The sequence below is a fragment of the Schistocerca gregaria genome, chromosome 7, assembly GCF_023897955.1.
Source record: "Schistocerca gregaria isolate iqSchGreg1 chromosome 7, iqSchGreg1.2, whole genome shotgun sequence".
NCBI lineage: Eukaryota > Metazoa > Arthropoda > Insecta > Orthoptera > Acrididae > Schistocerca > Schistocerca gregaria.
The window spans coordinates 198544522-198567420 of record NC_064926.1 but is presented as its reverse complement, the minus strand read 5'-3'; the positions used below and the strand labels follow the sequence as shown (position 1 = coordinate 198567420).

Sequence of the window (22899 nt, the reverse complement as noted above, 5' to 3'; positions counted from 1 at the left end):
CTTAAAAGTTGCTGATAGGCCACATTTAATTGCCATAAGTACAAGTAGTATTGAGCTGCATGTTGAGAGTTTATTGTTAATATTCTATGTACAGGTTTAAGTTCCTTTAATTTTCTTTTCTTTTCTTTTGTTAATGTATGGCTACCTTGACACATTCATGAAGGTTCTCTTTTTTGGTAAGATCATAAGAATGCAATGAATGAACATATATTTATTAATTAACATGCTTAACAAAGGATCTCATATGGATACATTGTCTGTGTCATTTACAAATAACATGGGTATTTATGGCTCTGATACACTTCATTGAAATATGCTGGACTGTTGATCCTGAAGGCTACACGACACTGAGAAAACACTGTCAGTTAGATGTTCTTAGTTAGTATCATGTTCCAAGGATCACTTACAAGATAGTCTTAATAATGTGGAATAGATCATTTGACAATCACATTGCAAATTAGTTTCTTAATATGGGTACATATTTATAAGTTTTGTTTTTGTTTGTCGTTATTAAATATACTAACAGGAGTTAGTAATTCCTACCCACCCTGTTTTGCACATTACATTCTTCTACAAAAAAGGAGGAGTTGTCAAGGAGAAACTTTTTCAGTTTGTTTCCAAATTCTGCTTTGTTGTCAGGCATTTCATGATTATGTGCACCTCTTTTTATGCTAAAAACAATTGCAATGTGGAGTAACAAATGTCAAAATTCTCTTCTGGCATTGTAATTATGTACATCATTGTTTGTTTTGAACTAAAATGGATTATGTACAACGAACTTCATGAGGGAATAAATATACTGTGAAGCAGTAGTCAGAAACCCCAATTCTTAAACAAATGTCTATGTGATTATGGTGGGTGAGCACGTGTTTGAGCTACAAAGACTTTCCTTCCTAAGGATTAGTTATCCCAGAACATATGACATTATTGAATGAAAATATTTTTAAAAAATCAACTTACTCATTATCTCTCCCCAAGATTTGCAATGATTCTAAGTGCAAATGTGGCTGAACTAAATTGTTTTTAGAACTCTGAAATGTTCTTTTTCCAGTTTAAATTCTCATCTGTATGGACACATTACAATTATGATGTACTGCCCTATTTATTATTTCCTCACTATGTGTTATGCTTATTATTGCTGTAGTACCTCTGGATGGACAAAACTATATTGTGTCATTTTAAAATTAAGAGTGAGACCATTCACACAAAACCAGTCAATGATACTTTTAAGAACCTTGCTTATCATTTCTTCTACAGCTGTGTATGTATACTTGGATTGATTACAATGCTGGTATCATCCACGAAAATAACTAATTCTGCTTGCTTCATTTTAGATGAGATTGTTTACAGATATGAGGAACAACAGTGGACCTATGATAGATCTTTCAGGAACCCCATATGTTATTTCTGGCTCGTCAGAGTTACGTCCCCAGACTATATTAATTGAGTTACTAAGAACAACTTCCTACATTCTTTTGGCTAGGCATAACCTTATTCATCCGGTGACAATAATATCACTTCCATAAAAACTCAGTTCATGTAGGAAGATATTGTGGTTCTCACAGTCAGATGCCTGAGATGGGCATGTCCTGGGTCAACGGAGGCACCTGATCCCACCCTAATGCTGTGACCCGTGACGTAAGGGTGTTATAGTGTGGGTGTGTGACGTCATTACGCGGCGCCGAGTTTAGTTTATGAGTGGATGCGTTTGTAGATGTTGTCTTGTTGTTTTACGGCTGAGAGTTTAGTTTATGAGTTGGTTGTGTTTGTAGATGATGTCTTGTTGTGACTGATAGTGCCCTCTGGTGTGTGTGTGTGTGTGTGTGTGTGTGTGTGTGTGTGTGTGTGTGTGTGTGTGTTATGTGGTGTACTGGCTTACTGGCTTCATTTGAGCTTTGATGTTGGCAGAGCAGAGTTGTTGGCATTGTCTGTGGCTGAAGGATTGAAATTAGTTTCAGTGAGTTATTGTTTAAATTTTTTTATGCGTTTGTCTTTCTGATAGGAATTGTTGGTTTGCATTGTTTGTGGCGCGGCAAAAGACATTTAATTTATTATGTGGCTTTTGTTAGTTGTGGATATGATTATGAAGTACAATTGTGGGAGGTTGCGGGCAGAGGAGGGCGAGGACATGTTGTTGTTGATAAAGTTTTTCCAGATGTTTAGATTGATAGCAGAGATTGTCAGATGTAGTGTCTGCAGAAAAAATATGAGGTTGGCAAGAGTTCTGGCGTCTCGGGAGAGGGACTGTTAAATGTGGCGGTGTCGAAAGGACAACCTTTGGTGCTCCATCAGACACAGTATCTGGTTCGAGAAATTTATGTTTGCCATGAGAGTGATTGTTTTGATGACTTATTATTTTTGGTATAGGTCCTCTATCAGTTTTTGTGCGCATGAGACTGGAGTGAGTAAGAGGACAGTGCTGGATTGATTTTCTTTTTGTAGGGAAGTGTGTTCAGAGTATCTGAATTAGAAGGGTAAGTTTGGTGGTGGTTGAGATAGACTAATCACAGTTTGGGAAGATGAAGTATGGTAGGGGTAAGTCTCCGATTAGTTTATGGGTGTGGGGGGCTGTTATTTTGGGGGGAGGGGTGGTTACGTGGATTGTATTTTCAGGGTCTTGGAGGGACGTACTAAGGGGGAATTGGTGGGGTTTGTTGAAGAGCATTTAGAGGAGTGAAGTACTGTAGTGTCAGATGCTTTTTCATGATGGGGAAGAGCGATTATGATCATTAAGTTGTAAACCATAGTTTAGAATTTGAAAATTATGAAACCAAGGTGTGTACTAAGACAGTACAGGTGTTTTGGCGATCGTTTAGTCAGTCATAAGGAGGAGGAGGCACTCTTCTAACCTGCAATCTCATTTAGATGAGTATTGCTGGTGAAAGTGTGTCCCTGCGAATTATTGCATTTTTCACATTTTTTTGATGGCAGTGAGTAAGATGTGCAGGCCAAAAGTGGTTAGTTGAGGGACTGTGTACGATTGGGGTGGCCAACCTAGTGTGTAGCACCAGAGTTTCTTGATGGTAAGTGGTCGTTATTTGTGGGTCTATTGTTCCCAAGTTCTGATGTTTTGTGGGGATTTTGATGTGTTGTAGGTTTGGTTATATTTATCGCAGTTGTTGGTGCTTGGTTTTTTGGTATCGGCAGCTATGGTTGACCTATCTAGGTCAAGAGAAATGTTGGATTCCAATCTTTGTTTTTGTAGCTGTATGTGGTGTGGTATCGTCAGCTGTCGTTGAACTATATAGGTCACGGGAAATGTTCGATTCCAGTTTTTGTTATTGTAGCTGTATGTGGTTTGGGATCGTGAGCTGTTGTTGACCTACATTGGTCAAGGGAGATGTTAGATTTCAATTTTTGTCATCACCGCTGTATGTGTACTGTTATCATTAGCTGTGGTTGGCCTATGTAAGTTAAGGGAAGTGTTCGGTTCCAGGTTTTGTTGTTTTAGGTGTTGGTTTTGTGGTATCAATAGTTGGGTCCGATTCCAATTTTTGTAGTCATAGGTGTTTTTTTATGGTACTGAGACCTGCTGTTGAGCTATATAGGTGAAGGGAAGTGGCCGATTCCTGTGGATATTGTGGGTGTAGTGGAATGTGGACACCAGTTCCCACTTCCCAGCAGGAGAAGCATAAATCTTCTTTGGCTCCTCTGGCCAGGAAGGGATCCCTTAGATCACTCCCTTCCCATGTTTCTGCTAGTGGAAAAGATGACGCCCACCAGTGGCTGAAGAGCCCAAAAGCAGATGGTCGTAGCGCTTCACAATCCTCCTCAGTCCCGGAGACTGAATCAGCGAAGCCCTCCCAGCGAGAGAAACCCAAGGGGCAGCGAGAAAAGTCCAAAAAGAAGACCCCTAAGACCAAGGAAATGGTGGTGGCACCCACACCACCGCTACCTACAGTCTCTGCGCCTGGGTATGAGGTGGAGATTCTGGTGTACACTAAGGACCTAGGTCTCGCCAGACCCTCAGACACAATGGATATAGGCGGCTCAGGCAATAAGTCAGTTTCAGCTTGTAATCCTGAGGCATAAACTGCCTCATTGAATGTTCTATGCCTTCCCAGTCTCTGTGTCATCCTCCAATGGAATTGTGGCGGTTTTTTTTCCACTGCCTGGCTGAGCTACAGCAACGGTTAAGCTTTACACCTGCTTTCTGCATTGCCCTCCAGCAAACCTGGTTCTCGGCAATGCGGACCCCTGCCATCCGCAGCTCTAAGGGATATTACAGGAACCCTATCAACTATAATTGTGTGTCAATTGGAGGTTGTGTTTATGTCCTAAACTTGGTCTGTAGTACAACTGAGCCCTTTCAAACCTCTCTTGACGCAGTGGCTGTCAGAATAAGGATGACACAGGAAATAAGTGCCTGCATTGTATATCTTCCTCCATATGGTGCAGTAACCGTGAATGAATTAGCTGCACTGATTAATCAACTCCCTATAACTTTCCTAGTTTTGGGAGATTTTAATGCCCATAACCCCTTGTGGGCGGGCACCGTGCTTACTGGCTGAGGCAGAAATGTCGAAACTTTACTGCCTCAGTTCGACCTCTGCCTCTTAAATACTGGGATCGCCACACATTTCAGTGTGGCTCTTGGCAGCTACTCAGCCATTGATTTATCCACTGGAGAGCACGTGACGACCTGCATGGTAGTGGGTAGTGACCACTTCTTCATCTTCCTGTCACTGCCCCAGCTTCAGGCCCACTGACGCTTGCCCAGATGGACTTTAAACAAGGCAGACTTGGAAACTTCCACCCCTGCAGTCACCATTGACTCTCCCTCATGCGCTAATGTCGATGTGATGGTTGACTACAATTGTTAATGCGGCGGAAAACACGATCCTTCGCTCTTCAGTGTGCCCCTGGCGAAAGGTGGTCACCGGAAATCGCTGAGGCAATTAAGGAGCATTAGCAAGCTCTACAGCAGCAGAAGCGGCACCCTTCTCTTGAGCACCTCATAGCCTTTAAGCGGATCCGCACCTGCATTCGCCAGCTTATCAAAACATGGAAGCAGGTGTGTTGGGAGAGATACGTCTCGACCATTGGAAGCCATATGTCACTTTCCCAAGTCTGGATGAAGATCATACATATTTTTGGGTGCCAGACCCCTACTGGTAACTCTGGCATTAACATTAATGGCATATTGTCTACCGACGCAAACTTGATTACTAAGGACTTTGCTGAGCACTATGCTTGAGCTTCTGCATTGGAGAACTACCCCCCATCCTTTCGCACCTTCAAACGGCGGATGGAATGGAAAGTTCTCTTGTTCGCAATACCCCACAGTGAACCCACTCATGCCCCATTTACAGAGTGGGCCCCTCAGTGCCCTAGCACATTGTCCCGACACAGCTCCTGGGCCATATTGGATCCACAGAAATATGATTAAACATCTCTCATCTGACTACAAGTGACATCTTCTCGGCATCTTCAACCGGATCTGGTGCGATGGTGTCTTTCCATCGCAATGGTAGGACAGCACCATCATTCTGGTTCTTAAACCAGGTAAAAAACTGCTTGATGTGGGTAGCTATTGGCCCATCAGCCTCACCAAGCTGCTGAAACGTATGGTGTGTCGGCGGTTACTTATGAAAAGCGTATGACACCACCTGGCGACACCACATCCGTGCCACATTATACGAGTTGGGTCTCCGAGGCCCACTTCCGATTTTTATCCAAAATTTCCTGTCTCTTCATACTTTTCATGTCTAATTTAGTGTCTCCCATAGTTCGCCCCATACCCAGGAGGATAGGGTCCCGCAGGTCTCCGTATTGAGTGTATCTCTATTTTTAGTGGCCATTAATGGTCTAGCAGCAGCTGTAGAGCCATCCATCTCACTGTCTCTGTATGCAGACGACTTCTGCATTTCATACTGCTCCACCAGTACTGGTGCTACTGAGCAGCGACTAAAGGGAGCCATCCTCAAGGCGCAGTAATGGACTCTAGCCCACGGTTTCCATTTTTTTGCCTCAAAGTCATGTGTTATGCACTTCTGTCAGTGTCGTACTGTTTATCCGGAACCAGAACTTTACCATAATGATGATCCACTCATTGTAGTGGAGGTACATGGATTCATAGGACTGGTTTTTGATGCCCGATTGACTTGGCTTCCTTACCTCTGTCAGCTTAAGCAGAAGTGCTGGCAGGACCTCAATGCACTTCGCTGCCTGAGCAACACCAACTGAGGTTCAGATCGCTCTACGCTGCTGCAGCTCTACGGAGCCCTTGTTCAATCCCGCCTTGACTTTCGGAGTGTGGTTTATGGTTCGGCGGCACCCTCGGCGTTGTGTTTTCTCGACACAGTACACCAATGTGGCGTTCGCCTTACGATGGGACCTTTTAGGATGAGTCTGGTGAGCAGTGTCCTGCTGGAGGCCGGAGTCATTCCATTGCAGGTTTGGGGTGCGCAGTTGCTTTCCAGTTTTGTTGCACACATTCGTTGTTCTCCGAATTACCACCTCTTTTTCCCACCCATGGCGGTCCATCTCCCACATCGGCAGTCCAGGTCAGAGCTTATAATTGCAGTTCATGTGCGATCCTTTCTCTCTGAACTGGAGTCCTTGCCTTTACCACCTATACTTGAGGTTCATTCACGAACACCTCTATGGTGTACACCCAGGCTGCGGCTTTGCCTGGTCCTTTCACGTGGCCCTAAGCACTCAGTTAACCCTGCGACTCTCTGCTGTCACTTCTTCTAGGTTCTTCACATGTACTGGGGCCATGAAATGGTTTACACTGTTGGTTCAATGGCTGGTGGTCATGTTAGCTTTGCCTCCATTCATGGAGGACATATAGAACAGCACTCCTTGCCAGATGGCTGCAGTGTTTTCGTTTCAGAGCCGGTGGGCATATCTTGTGCTCTTCAGCACATCCCCTCATGCCCAGGTGAGTCATTTCTCCTGTGTACTGACTCCTTGAGCAGCCTACAAACTATCGGCCAGTGCTACCCTCATCATCCTTTGGTAGCGACCATCCAGGAGTCCATCTATGCCCTGGAACGGTCCAGTCGTTCAGTGGTGTTTGTCTGGACCCCAGGTCACGTTGGAATCCCAGGCAGCGAACTTGCTGGCAGGCTTGACAAACAGGCTATGCAGAAAATGCTTATGGAGATCGGCTTCTCTGTTACTAACCTGCATTCAGTATTAGACCACAAAGTTTTGTGGCTTTGGGAGCCGGAATGGCATAATCTCGGTACGCACAACAAGCTGTGTGCCATTAAGGAAACTACAAACGTGTGCAAGACCTCCTTGTGTGTCTCTCACAGGGTCTCTGTGGTTCTCTGTTGGCTCCGCATTGGCCATATGTGGCTGACACATGATTACCTCCTTCGTCATGAGGACACACCTTGGTATCGCTGTAGCTCGTCCATCTCTTGCTGGACTGCCCACTTTTAGCTGCTCTGTAGCGGACTTTTGAGCATCCCAGCACCCTACCTTCGGTGTTGGCAATAATGCTCCAGCAGCAGCTTTAGTTTTACGTTTTATTTGTGAGGATGAGTTTTATCCTTTGCTGTAAGTTTTAGCACACGTCCTTCGTCCCTGTGTGTCCTCGACCCTAGTGCTTTTGGGATGGGGGTTTTAATGTGTTGCATAGTGGCTGGCTTTTCCTTTTGATCCACATGGTCAGCCAGATATGGTAACCTGCTTTCATGTTTTAACCTCTTCTACTTGTTTCCTGCGTCTTTGTTGTTTTCTTGTCCCCTTTTGCCATTAAAGTGCTTCTTGCCCTTCAGTCATTGTTGTGGTTTTTCCTTTCATACCCGTTTTGTGTTGTCTTATTCTCACCCTCGTGCCATTGTTTCCTTGGGAACAATGGTCCGATGACCTTGTAGTTTGCTCCCTTCCCCACTTTCCCGCACTTGTCTCGTTAGTTTGATTATATTTTTGAAGGAAGATGTTGTTATCATATATTACATGTATTTTAGTGTTTGTTGTCATTTTAATGTAGTGATGTCATGGGTGCCGTATTGGAGACATTGAGAGTGGTCATTTGCACTATATTGATGTCATCATGGGTCAAAGCAGACGGGTGGAATTGGACACTTCTGTAATGTTCATGTCCTTAATCCAGCCACAAATCTGAGTCAATATTCAGTAGACAGGCATTTGGTTCTCTAGGCAGCAATTTGAAAATAGTTTAAAGTGTTTCCATGAGTCAGACAAACCACAAACCAGTGTGTCACTGTGTACAGCTCTCTGTTTACTGTGTTTGTTGGGTATGTGTTCCATAAATCATAATCATGATAAACATTGCGATGTGAAACATTTCATCAGAACATAGCACACAATCATCTTGATGAGGTTGGAAGCTCTTGTTGATGTTTTCCTGTGTTTGTGAATTAAACTTGCCTTCTGCAAAACTTGATGTATTTATTTTTTCTGTTTACCCAGACATATTTCTATCACCTAAGGGTCATATATTGTCAGTCTCTGTTTATTTCTGTAAATATATCATGCAGAGTTCCAGTGTGTGTGTGTGTGTGTGTGTGTGTGTGTGTGTGTGTGTGTGTGTGTGTAAAATGCTCACCTCAGTGAAAGTGGATTTGTACAGGTTGGTGCTTGCGTTTATGCTCTTTGTAGTTTTAAAGCATTTCATCTGTCAGAATAATTTGCTTAGGGGCATATTAATTTTGTAAACACTTCTCCAAGAGTATTGTGTATGAGAACTTGTGATGTCAGCTGAGGGTGAAGTGTAAAGGGGTTAAATAAGTATGTGTGATTACAATCAAGCAACAAAATACACCATATACTCAGCACTGGATGGAAAATGTAAGTATAGGAGATGCACGATCACAACTCTCAGAAAAATGTTTCCAAAATTAATAATACTGTAAGTACAGTATTCCCACTACTTTGCAGATGACATACTATAAAACCATAAAAAATAGTTGTAAATGCAAGCTGATCTATACAAACCCACTTTCATCATTAATGTAATTTGAGGAGAGCAATAAAAACAAAATTATACTCTTGTTATAATTTTTAGACTTAAAATAGAAAAACAGCCATGAACTTTCTATTTTTAAAGAAGGAAATTGAGACCCACAGATGATGACCCACATGTTAAAACATGTGTAAGTAAATAGAAAAGAGATTTACATTGTGTTTTGCAGAAGGTTAAGTTTAAACGCAGAAGATGAAAAATTACTTACTGGAGTTTTTTTGCTGTGTAAGTGACTAATTATGTTTGTTCAAGAATTCCTCTAGGTATACAACAATTTATCAAGGAGAAATATCTTTAACATGCATTTTAAAAACATTAAATTACCTAGCAGATGTCTGAGTTCCACAGATAAATTGTCATAGAGTTTTATAGCTGCATATTTTACCCATTTCTGTGCCCATTTTAGATTCATTAAAGAGCAATGCACATAATTTTTCCTTCTATAGTTGTACTTGTGAACATGGGTGGCCACAGAAAATCAAAAATTGTCATTTTTTTATATAAATAGTTCAGTGAGCTTAGGGAGGTGTATGCATCAAGAACAAAACTAAACAGGAGTTACACAGAACTATGTATTTCAAGGGATTGAGATGTATGTGTTCAGTATTTGTTGGTAAATAACTTTCGCTAAAATGGTGGGCGTATTCCATAAGTATATGCTAACAACGCATTGTGAATATGATTCCCACAGTCTGAAATCATCGTACATACTTGTTATGGTTAAATGCAGGGTGTTCAACAAGTTATTCACAATAAATATCTTTATTCCTACACCAATAATGTTCGGTTGTCACCAAAAATTTAAAATTTGAAATACATTTTTAAAAACGGAACTATTCAGAATATCATGTTGAGTAGTACAAAAATGAATGCCCCCACCCGCTCCCGTCCACACACGCACTAGCTGTTACCCTTACACTCAGCATTCTTAAATCTGCTATGTAGTAGAACAGCAGACCATCACTGCTAGAAAGTACATACAGTCAGATTCCAGGAGAGAGAGGGGTGATAATGGACACTTCCTGCCACACCCACCTCTTCCAAATGCATTTGCTGTGAACATCTTTGTTACTCTCAAATTCCAAAAATGTCCAGTGACACCGTTGTTAATGTTTCCAGCTGCTTCAAAAGATGCCTGCCAGATGGAAATATATTGGATCTAAAGGCAACAAATAGACATGAGCTCTTGAGGATATCCACATTGAAATTGGTATAAATGACCATGATGTGGTTGTAGCAACAATGATTACCGAAGTAAAAGGGCAGCTGAAACAAACAGAAACATACATATGTTCAGTAAACCAGATAAAAAAAGTAGTAGTGTCATATCTCAGTTAGAACTTGAAACTTCCAGCTCAGGGCGGGACCATTTAAAGAAACCATCACTTACTGTTTAAAAGAATAGTGGACCGTGAACTAGACAGATATATATCCGCAACAGTAGTTCATAATGGCGGGGAAGCGCCACGATATACAGAGACAGTGAAGAAACTTCGAAAGAAATATAGATTACTGCATAATAGGATGTAAAACAAAGTTTAAGGCTAAAGATAGTGATGCCGAAAGAAATATGTTTGGCTGTGAAGAGAGCAATGTGTGATATTTTCAGCCACTACCCTAGCAGAATATTGTCAAATGATCTTTCAGACAACCCAAAGAATTTCCAATCTTATGTGAAAGCTGTTATTGGTACAAAAGTTAGTGTCCAGTCCCTAGCAAATGAGACAGGAACTGAGATTGAGGTTAGCAAAGCAAAACTTGAAATGCTTAACTTCATTTTCAAATGTTCCTTTACAAAGGAAGACCCAGGAGAATTGCCCCGATTTAACCCTCGTACCACTGAAAAGATGAATGAAATAACTATTAATGTCAGTGGTGGTAAGAAACAGCTGAAATCATTAAAATTGAACAGAGCTCCAAGTCCCAATGAAATTCCTGTCAGATTCTATACAGCCGAGTTAGCCCCTCTTTTAATTATAATTTGTCGAAGATCCCTTGAACGTAAAACCGTCGTGTCCCATTTCTTGGGAAAAGGCACAGGTCCCACTAATCTAGAAGAATGGTAGCAAAAGTTATCCACAAATCTACCATCCAATATCCTCGACATCGATTTGTTGTAGAATTGTAGAACATATTCTGAGTTCAAACTTAAATTGGGTATCTTGAACAGAAGGACCTCCTCAGTGTCAACAACATGGATGTCGATCATATGAAACCAGGCTCATCCTTTTCTCACTTGACACACTGACAGCTTTGGATCAAGGCAACCAGGTAGATATTTCAAAAACTTCAATCACGTGAAACCCAACTCGCCCTTTACTCACACGACTTACTAACAACTTTGGATCGAGGCAATCTGGTTGATCACCCCAGGGGGTCCACAACTCTTTTGTGGATACGTGCGTAGCGAGCTCGGGACCATAAGCTAGTGTGGCCCTCTTTCCTTTCCATGCTACATACCTTCCTTTTCCACATCCTTCCTCATCCCCCATCTTCCCCCCCCCCCCTCCCCCTTATCGCCGCCTCTTCCCCTCCCTTTCTCCTCCTCGGGGAGTATGTTTAGTGCCTACATCTGGAGACGCACGCTTGAAACTGTAAAACAGTCTCTCTTCTTCATTTTCTCTGGTGGCAAGTCTCTGTCCTTCCTTTGCCCTTCTCTTTTCCTTACCTCTTCTCTTTACTCTCTTCTCTACTGCGGCGTTTGAGACCTCTCTTCTTTCCTTTCCTATTTCATCTTTTATTGACTATTGATTTTGTCATTATATTTTGTTTATATATTATTTCTCATGAGCAGCATTTATTAAAATATGCAGTACTAATTGATGCTTATGCAGTTGGGAATCGCAAGTTTGTGACCATGGTGTTCATCTTGTGTATTTAAATTTAGTTATTGAAAATGTAGCAATTTTTACTTAGGGTTTCTTGCTTGTTAAATGAGTGTTAGTGGATTCAGAAAAATCAGGCAAGCAAAAGTATCTTAACATATCCAGAAAATTTACTTTTGTGTGGCTATAATTGGTGCTGAAAATCTGAACCATGTAAAATCTTTAATTTTCATATTTTTTAAACTAATTAGGTTTGGGTTAATGTAAACACATTATTGAAAAGGGGAAAAGTACGTCTTTAATTTTAAAGTGGTCCTTCCTTATGAATCTGTGTATTAGCACATCAGATTTTCCCTGTGGCTAGACGTACAAAATTTTATAATAGCAATAACCTTTAATTACCATCATTTCTGACGAAATAATTCTCTCATTGCAACCACAACAACAAACTGAATGATCTGAATGATAAAATTTTGTGGATGGATTTGTTTCTACAGTATTGATAATTTGCATAGCATATGATTAAAGTAAGAATTTTAACATCAGAATTTTGAAAAGAAAATTAGCAAAAATTTTGTATATATCTTCATACAAGGAAGAAAAGTGCACACAAAGTAGGATGGTGGGAGTCAACCTACTTCGCCACAAAGACTTCTAAAGCTGCCCAAGTCGACTGTTAGTGATGAGATTGTGAAATGGAAATGCAAAGGAACAGCCACAGCTAAATCAAGACAGGACCAACCTCTTGTAGTGATTGACAGGGACCGTTGAGCTTGCTGAGGGTGGTTGTAAAAAATCATAAGAAATCAGTGGAAGGAAACACTTTCAAGTTCCCAAGTGTTATCAACAGTCCAGCTGGCACAGTGATCGAGCAGCTCCTCGTAAGCCACACATTTCAGTAGACATTATTAAGCTATGCTTGAGATGGTGTAAAGAGTGACGGCACCGGACAATGGATGACTGGAGACTAGTGCTTTGGAATGTCTAATGGTGTACCCTGTGGCAATCTGATCTAAGGGATTGGGTTTGGCAAATGTGTGGAGAATGTTCCTTGTCGCTATGTCTAGTGCCAACACTAAAGTACATAGAAGGTGACGTTATGGTGAAGTGTAGGTTTTTGTGGTGTCCTCCTTGCTCTTAAGAAAATGATAAATATGGAAAGATGTGAAGATAGTTTACAGCATTGTGTACTGTGGTAGATGAACAGAATGGAGATGATTGATTGATCTCTGTGGCAGTGCATCCTGTCGTAAGGCAATGTCAGTGAGGCAGTGTTTTGTGAACAATAACATTCCAGAAATAGTCTGATGTGCCCAGAGTCCTGACCTTAATCCAGTGGAACACCTTTGGGATGAGTTAGAATGTTGATTTTGTACCATGTCCCAGCAGCCAAAATCACTGCTTTATCTGGTTTCGCTCTTGGGGAAGAATAGACTACTCTTCCTCCACAGGTATTTAGATATCTTTCTGAAAGTGTCCCCTGCAGGGTGCAAGCTGTCATGAAGGCAAAGGGTTGATACACCCTATATTAATGTCCGCTAATATGTTTCCTGTAACTTATCAGTTAGTGCAAGTGGGAGACAGGATTACGCTGGAAATATACTGTCATGGAATCTTAGCTGTAAGCTTCTCCATGAGGCCCCGTGCCTCTCTTGTAGTGTCCTGTATTCAAGTTCTACAGATGCACACAAGACCAGTTTACAAACTTTTCCGTTTTAAAAGTACTGTCACCCTTTGGCTGGAAACTGATGAACATATGCTAAAGCAACTCTGAATGGCAGTGAGAGAACTTCAAACTGCTTTGTCACATAAAGGAGGCATGGAGGTGCAGACAGGCACATTGAAAAACTGCTAAACATTTAAGCTATTGGACTAAAAGTCCTTCGGAAACACACACAGAGCTACTGTCTCCAGCAGCTGGGACCAGACTTTCCATTGTTTGCTATGCTCATATACAAGTTGTAAGCTGCAGTCTATAGATGTTGCAGAATAAAGGCCGGACAATTAAGAATTATAAGAAAATGGTTCTTCTCATATTCCTCTGCTCCTCACATGAAATTAGTGAAATGAGAATGTGGAACAATTTTTTGAATGTTATTGTGTGAGATGACCAATTGATTTAGAGAATTCACTTGCATCCAGGAGTAAAAGACATCAAATACCTAGCTGACAAGAATATTTTTTTCTCTGGCTTCTTTAATTTAGTTAAAACAAATACTTCGATGGTTCCCATGTAAAAAACACAGCCAGTTTCCATTCTCAGTCTTGTCAAATCATACTTCACCCTCCAGGCACTCTATTGATTTCATCATTGATGGAATGTTAAATTATCATCTTTTTCCTGCCCTTTTTTTAATATCATTTTATTACTGGTATGGAATGATGGACGGAAATAGTATTTTATTTGTTATCACAAGTGAGAGAGAATTACTTTATAAACTACTTAGGAGACTTATTTTGTTTCGTACTTTGATGGTATTTATTCTTTTGCAGATTGATACATCAAAAATAAATAGTTTCAATGATTTTCCACTCTCTCACCGAACAAAGAAGGGTCTGAGAGATACTGGATATGTAACACCAACAGAAATTCAGCGTGAGAGTATTGGACCAGCTCTCAGAGGCCTTGATATCCTGGGTGCAGCAAAGACTGGAAGTGGGAAGACAGTAGCATTTTTAGTCCCGGTATGTTTCAGTTGCGTGTTTGTTGTAAAATTATTAAGCTCTGAATGTACACTTCTTCGTGTATCTGGTAATGTTTGAACAAAGCTTTTATTTTATTTTTTTTAAATTGTGTTTATTTTTATTTCCATGCATAATTGAGTCAAGTAACTATAGGGACATTGTCATTGTGCTCCAAATATAGTGGAAGATGATCATTTATTGCATACATAAAGCCCCCTTAAGACAGTTTCTATAATATTCAGTGTGATAGCTGTGATCTAACTTCCTAACATCATGATACTGTTTTGCATCCTTTTTCATTATCATAAAAGCTTCTTTTTTATTGTTGCAGAAATCTCTCATTAAAGTATGTCATTATTGGGTGTACAATTTGAAACAAAATGCTTTATTGTTAGAGTGATAGTCTAAAAATACAAGGGTTGGAACTTAAATAGTGGCAACTATTTATTCACAATCAATACAAAAGAGTTACATGCTTGCACATGTTACTGTCCTTTAAAGTAATCACCAGCATTGTGTAGAACCCGTTGCCAGCGATGTGGAAGGCGTAGTATACATTAGCAGAACCTGTTCTGTTGATGGTGCAAATGGAGTGTCTCAAGTTATGGTGATTCTCATGTACAACTGCGTTAGTGTTGTCCTAACGCATTATGTTCTTCTACGGCATACCGTCAGTGCACAGTATTACTGTTCATTTTTGGAGCATCGTCCCCAACCAGCTTTGCGAAAGAGGCGCCAACACTTTCTGCACAATCCACCCATAATTTTGCATGACAATGCGCGGGTGCATACAGCGCAAGCTGTGGCTGCTGTGTTTGGTTGACGGGACTGGGTTGCACTGTACCATCCACCATACTCCCCGGACTTAAGCCCTTGTGACTGTGATTTGATTCCGAAGATGAAGGAACCGCTTCGTGGCATTCGCTTCAGAACTGTTCCAGAGATTCGACAGACAGTAGACTGCTCTATTTGCACCATCAATAGAACTGGCTCTGCTAACAGTATACTACGCCTTCCATATCGCTGGCAATGGGTTCTACACAACGCTGGTGACTACTTTTAAGGACAGTAACAGGTGCAAACATGTAACTCTTTTGTATCGGTTGTGAATAAATAGTTGCCACTATTTAAGTTCCAACCCTCATACATTGTTCATAGACCTTTGTGAATTTTGTTTCTGATTTAAACCTCCAGTTCAAGTCTCTCCCTGTGGATAAACATGCCTTGGTGCACGGCCAGCACATCATGGCACAGTGTTACACCGTCCGAGTTATCTGGATACTTCCCACCAACACCAACCTATCCGAACTCCGGAGATGGGAACTCGCCCTTCAGTATATCCTCTCTTCTCGATATCCGCCAGGCCTCAACCTCCGCTAATTTCAAGTTGCCGCCGCTCATATCTCACCTGTCTTTCAACAACTTCTTTGCCTCTGTACTTCCACCTCGACTGACATCTCTGCCCTTACTCTTTGCCTTTAAATATGTCTGCTTGTGTCTGTGTATGTGCGGATGGATGTGTGTGTGTGTGTGTGTGTGTGTGTGTGTGTGTGTGTGTGTGTGTGTGTGTGTGAGAGAGTGTACACCTGTCCTTTTTTCCCCCTAAGGGAAGTCTTTCCGCTCCCGGGATTGGAATGACTCCTCACCCTCTCCCTTAAAACCCACATCCTTTCGTCTTTCCCTCTCCTTCCCTCTTTCCTGAAGAAGCAAACATCGGCTGCGAAAGCTAGTAATTCTGTGTGTGTGTGTTTTGTTCATTGTGCCTGTCTGCCGGCGCTTTCCCTATATACACTTACGAAATTCTTATGATACCACATGGTATCATCACATCCTCACTACTCTATGCGAGTTGGATCTCCGTGGCCCATTCCCGATTTTTGTCTAGGACTTCTTGTCACAAGGTACAAGGGTACAAGTTGATGCTTCCGGCAGTACTCCCCCCGCCCCCCACCCACCCCCGCAAATATACAAGGCAAAATGGTCCTGCAGCGCTCTATTGAATATGCTGCTTTTTGTAATGGCTTATTAAAAGTCTAGGTGCAGCCGTGGGGTCTACAATGTACGCTGATGATTGCATTTACTATTGCTCTTCCACTTTTGGCGTTGGGGAACACTGCAGGGTGCTGTGCAAAAGGCACAGTCCGGGGCTCTCACCCATGGCTTCCAGTTTTCCACCACCAAGACATGCTTAATTCAGTTCAGTTACCGTCGTACTGTCCGTACACAAACAGAACTCAGCATTGGCGACTAATTGCCCAATGTGGTGGAGTCTTATTGCTTTCTGGGACTGGTTGACGAACTTTCCCCACTTTCGTGAGCTTAAGTGAATGTGCTGATCACACTTTAAACTTTCGCTGCCTCAGTAACACCAGTTTGTGTGCAGACTGCTCTACACTCTAATGACTTTACAGAGCTCTAATCCTATCCCGTCTTGATTATGGGAGCATGGCGTATGGCCCGGCATCACCCTCAGCATTGCGGATGCTGAAACCAATACACCATTGTGAAGTCTGACTTGCGACAGGTGCCTTTCGGACCAACTCTGTGAGCTCCCTGCTTGCGGAGGCTGGTATCCCTCCACTATAGGTCAGGTGGCAATAACTGTTGCACAGTCATGCGATATACATGTCCCTTTTCCTGGTAGGGATATCCATCTCCCACAACAAAGGCCCAGTACTGGACTCATGATTGCTGTTTGCATGCAGTGTGTCTGCTCTGAACTCAACTCTCCCAACTGTCATCTCTTGTCTGGGAGCAATGGCATACATCACCATGGTGTGTAACCCTTCCTCAGATCTGCTTCCATCTATCATTTAGACGAAAGGACTGTTGACCTCATAGTTTTTCGTCAGCTGTCCCTGGCTGTCCATCATGTATATAAGTGTTTGTAAGTTTTTAAGTGCGTCCCCCCATGAACCATGGACCTTGCCATTGGTGGGGAGGCTTGCGTGCCTCAGCGATACAGATAGCCATACCTTAGGTTCAACCACAACGGAGGGGTATCTGTTGAGAGGCCAGACAAACGTGTGGTTTCTGAAGAGGGACAGCAACCTTTTCAGTAGTTGCAGGGGCAACAGTCTGGATGATTGACTGATCTGGCCTTGTAACAATAACCAAAACAGCCTCGCTGTGCTGGTACTGCGAATGGCTAAAAGCAAGGGGAAACTACGGCCGTAATTTTTCCCGAGGGCATGCAGCTTTACTGTATGATTAAATGATGATGGCGTCCTCTTGGGTAAAATATTCCGGTGGTAAAATAGCCCCCATTCGGATCTCCGCGTGGGGACTACTCAAGAGGATGTCGTTATCAGGAGAAAGAAAACTGGCGTTCTACGGATCGGAGTGTGGCATGTCAGATCCCTTAATCAGGCAGGTAGGTTAGAAAATTTAAAAAGGGAAATGGATAGGTTAAAGTTAGATATAGTGGGAATTAGTGAAGTTCTGTGGCAGGAGGAACAAGACTTCTGGTCAGGTGACTACAGGGTTATAAACACAAAATCAAATAGGGGTAATGCAGGAGTAGGTTTAATAATGAATAGGAAAATAGGAATGCGGGTAAGCTACTACAAACCGCATAGTGAACGCTTTATTGTGGCCAAGATAGATACGAAGCCCACACCTACTACAGTATTACAAGTTTATATGCCAACTAGCTCTGCAGATGACGAAGAAATTGATGAAATGTATGATCAAATCAAAGAAATTATTCAGATAGTGAAGGGAGATGAAAATTTAATAGTCATGGGTGACTGGAATTCGGTAGTAGGAAAAGGGAGAGAAGGAAACATAGTAGGTGAATATGGACTGGGGCAAAGAAATGAAAGAGGAAGCCGCCTGGTAGAATTTTTCCACAGAGCGCAACTTAATCATAGGTAACACTTGGTTCAAGAACCATAAAAGAAGGCTGTATACATGGAAGAAGCCTGGAGATACTGACAGGTTTCAGATAGATTATATAATGGTAAGACAGAGATTTAGGAACCAGCTTTTAAATTGTAAGACATTTCCAGGGGCAGATGTGGACTCTGACCACAATCTATTGGTTATGACCTGTAGATTAAAACTGAAGAAACTGCAAAGCGGTGGAAATTTAAGGAGATTGGACCTGGATAAACAGAAAGAACCAGAGGTTGTACAGAGTTTCAGGGAGAGCATAAGGGAGCAATTGACAGGAATGGGGGAAAGAAATACAGTAGAAGAAGAATGGGTAGCTTTGAGGGATGAAGTAGTGAAGGCAGCAGAGGATCAAGTAGGTAAAGAGACGAGGGCTAGTAGAAATCCTTGGGGGGTAACAGAAGAAATATTGAATTTAATTGATGAAAGGAGAATATATAAAAATGCAGTAAATGAAGCAGGCAAAAAGGAATACAGACGTCTCAAAATGAGATCGACAGGAAGTGCAAAATGGCTAAGCAGGGATGGCTAGAGGACAAATGTAAGGATGTAGAGGCTTATCTCACTAGGGGTAAGATAGATACTGCCTACAGGAAAATTAAAGAGACCTTTGGAGATAAGAGAACTACTTGTATGAACATCAAGAGCTCAGATGGAAACCCAGTTCTAAGCAAAGGAGGGAAAGCAGAAAGGTGGAAGGAGTATATAGAGGGTCTATACAAGGGCGATGTACTTGAGGACAATATTATGGAAATGGAAGAGGATGTAGTTGAAGATGAAATGGGAAATATGATACTGCGTGAAGAGTTTGACAGAGCACTGAAAGACCTGAGTCGAAACAAGGCCCCTGGAGTAGACAACATTCCATTGGAACTACTGACGCCCTTGGGAGAGCCAGTCCTGACAAAACTCTACCATCTGGTGAGCAAGATGTGTGAGACAGGCGAAATACCATCAGACTTCAAGAAAAATATAATAATTCCAATCCCAAAGAAAGCAGGTGTTGACAGATGTGAAAATTACCGAACTATCAGTTTAATAAGTCACAGCTGCAAAATACTAACGCGAGTTCTTTACAGACGAATGGAAAAACTAGTAGAAGCCGACCTCGGGGAAGATCAGTTTGGATTCCGTATAAATGTTGGAACACGTGAGGCAATACTGACCCTACAACTTATCTTAGAAGAAAGATTAAGAACAGGCAAACCTACGTTTCTAGCATTTGTAGACTTAGAGAAAGCTTTTGACACTGTTGACTGGAATACTCTTTTTCAAATTCTGAATGTGGCAGGGGTAAAATACAGGGAGCGAAAGGCTATTTACAATTTGTACAGAAACCAGATGGCAATTATAAGAGGCGTGGGACATGAAAGGGAAGCAGTGGTTGGGAAGGGAGTGAGACAGGGTTGCAGTCTCTCCCAGATGTTATTCAATCTGTGCAAGCAGTGAAGGAAACAAAAGAAAAGTTCGGAGTAGGTATTAAAATCCATGGAGAAGAAATAAAAACTTTGAGGTTCACCGATGACATTGTAATTCTGTCAGAGACAGCAAAGGACTTGGAAGTGCAGTTGAACGGAATGAATAGTGTCTTGAAAGGAAGATATAAGATGAACATCAACAAAAGCAAAATGAGGATAATGGAATGTAGTCGAATTAAGTCGGGTGATGCTGAGGGAATTAGATTAGGAAATGAGACACTTGAAGTAGTAAAGGAGTTTTGCTATTTGGGGAGCAAAATAACTGATGATGGTCGAAGTAGAGAGGGTATAAAATGTAGACTGGCAATGGCAAGGAAAGCATTTATGAAGAAGAGAAATTTGTTAACATCGAGTATAGATTTAAGTGTCAGGATGACATTTGTGAAAGTATTTGTATGGAGTGCAGCCATGTATGGAAGTGAAACATGGACGATAAATAGTTTGGACAAGAAGAGAATAGAAGCTTTTGAAATGTGGTGCTACAGAAGAATGCTGAAGATTAGATGGGTAGATCACATAACTAATGAGGAAGTGTTGAATAGGATTGGGGAGAAGAGAAGTTTGTGGCACTACTTGACCAGAAGAAGGGATCGGTTGGTAGGACATGTTCTGAGACATCAAGGGATCACCAATTTAGTATTGGAGGGCAGCGTGGAGGGTAAAAATTGTAGAGGGAGACCAAGAGATGACTACACTGCGCAGATTCAGAAGGATGTAGGTTGCAATGGATACTGGGAGATGAAGAGGCTTGCACAGGATAGAGTAGCATGGAGAGCTGCATCCAACCAGTCTCAGGACTGAAGACCACAACAACAACAACAAGTGGGATTAAAAAAAAAAACTCTACGGTTGACGTATGAACCAATTTTGCATTGCTCCCTTCCAAATGGATGCAATGTATTCACTGCATAATTTGTGGCCATTGATTGAAGCCCTCAGTCACATTTTTTGTTGCACCGGCAAGATGATCTACATCGGCAGTAATTTGCTGAGTAACCTTCAGGTTATTGACCAGTACTGTCCTTGACAGGATCTCCTCTCCGACCTCCATCAAGCAGGACTGACGGTCGTCTTTGACTGGACCCCAGGTCGCATCGGAATCCCAGGGAACAAACATGCTGACTGTTTGGCAAAGTTGGCTACTGAGATGCCGACTATGGTGATAGGGTATTAGAACTGGACCTTCACTCAACTCTGTGCCATCAATTGTTAGTGGACTGGTGTGCCTTGGTTTCTCCAAATAACCTGCAAGCATTAAAGGGGACCATGACCATGTGGCAGTCTTTCGTTAGTGCTTCTCTCAGGAAATCTATCTTTCTGCTGACTTTCCATTGGCCACGCTTGACTGACCGAAAGTTGAATTCTACGTTGTGAAGATCAACACTATTGGTGGTATGGTGCCTGTCTTATGGTGGCTCACATCCTACTGGACTGCCCTAATTTGGCCAGTTTACAGTGAAACCTTCAACTTGCTGACACACATCCTCCAGGACCAGAGGGATGATACCAAAGCAGCTGATCTGGTTTTGTATTTTACCTGTGAAGGTGGTTTCTACTCCTCCTCGTGAGATAAGGCACATTGGCCCCATCGCCCACTTGAGGGATTGGAGGGGTGCCCGTTACATGCTCTGACCTAACGGCCCTGTGGCTGCTCTTGCTCAGTGGGCTTGCCTGCCTCCTACCCTTTCCAGCTTTTTAATTCTTATTATTCTTTCACATCTGTCTTTGATTTACTGTGTTGTTGTCATTGTTCTCTTTCCTGAGGCTTCATCTACTTGTCTGCATTGTCCCATATTAATGTTCTGCTGTAGTTCTCGAAGTCTGTGAGGGTTGTTGTGATACACCTTAGACTCCCCACACAAAGCAATCACACACTGACAAATCAGGTGACCTGGGTGGCCGGCTAAGGCTGCAACCAGACTGACTGTCAGGCATGAAGACTGTAAAAATTACATTTATTTGTTAGTACACACAAAATATTTTGATTTATCCCACATTGCTGTACAATAGGCTGTTCCAACACTGGTCATGGGTCATGGAAACACTCGAGCCACTGTTAGTTTTCTGGGTGTGGTGTAGGCTACCCAGCAGGCGACAATGTTGCGTGTATTCTGTATATGCATGAGCCACTTGACTGCTCTAGCCCATAGGCATTTGGCCAGGACTGTACAATCATGTAGACCTGTCTGTCTGTATATTAGCTGTTTGCCTACCACTGCCTGCAGGCACCTGGGTCACTGCCTTCGTGCATTTGAGCTATAAGCCTCCTATATAAGATTAGACAATTCAGAACACAAGATGATGCTATTTTTATGTCAAAATTGCCAATTATTACTGTTTTATGCTTAATGACGAGATATTTGCCATTGCTGATAACTAGTGACCTAGTCATTCAATGAGAGAAATTTTCTGTACATATTGTTTGATTTAAGCAGTTTTTAATTGTATGAGAAGGAAAATTCAATTGAAAAACTATGAAATTATGAGACAGAAAAGCTGGCCAGTACTTATTTTCATTGGTGAGATTCTTAGTATTGCTAATAGACACAATTAGACATGTTTATTGGTGTTACTGAGAATTTAGCCTGTGAAGGTATGTAGAGCCCAGCCGTTCGAAAATACTTTTCTTGCCTTGCTTAGTTACATTGCTGGTTGTGTACTTATTGGATTGCACTGGGATTAATCAAAACAATTAATATTTTATGTTCTTTGTTGAAAGAAAACATTCCAATCGTATCCTCTTGTTTAGTTGATTAAGTCGATTACATTAGCTGATGCCTGGTATGTTTGTTGCACTGAATACAATATCCATACACCGATGAGCCAAAATATTGTGACCACCTGCTTAATAGCTTGTTTGTTTGTCTTTGAAGTGATACAAATAACTGAGTCTGTGTATCAGGGATCCAACAGTTTGTTGATGGGTTTGTGGAGGTATGTGGCTTTGGATGTCTATGCACACGTCAAATAATACGCGTAAAAAATGAGCCGCTGATTGGCCTACGTGGTGATGGTGCTTGATAGTGACCCAGATTTACATCGGATGAATTTGGTCGCCGAGACGTCAATGTAC

At 41.9% G+C, this 22899-nt stretch overlaps 1 protein-coding gene across 2 annotated transcripts in view; it reads left to right on the top strand.

The window, feature by feature from the left end:
• The window catches only part of LOC126281936 (probable ATP-dependent RNA helicase DDX10), a 93318-nt gene that overhangs the window by 3585 nt on the left and 66834 nt on the right, over positions 1-22899 (top strand). For both annotated transcript variants that reach the window (XM_049981281.1, XM_049981282.1), the window contains exon 2: positions 14263-14454. In XM_049981281.1, coding sequence (XP_049837238.1) covers positions 14263-14454 — 192 coding nt within the window. The remainder of the gene's footprint in view (positions 1-14262; positions 14455-22899) is intronic.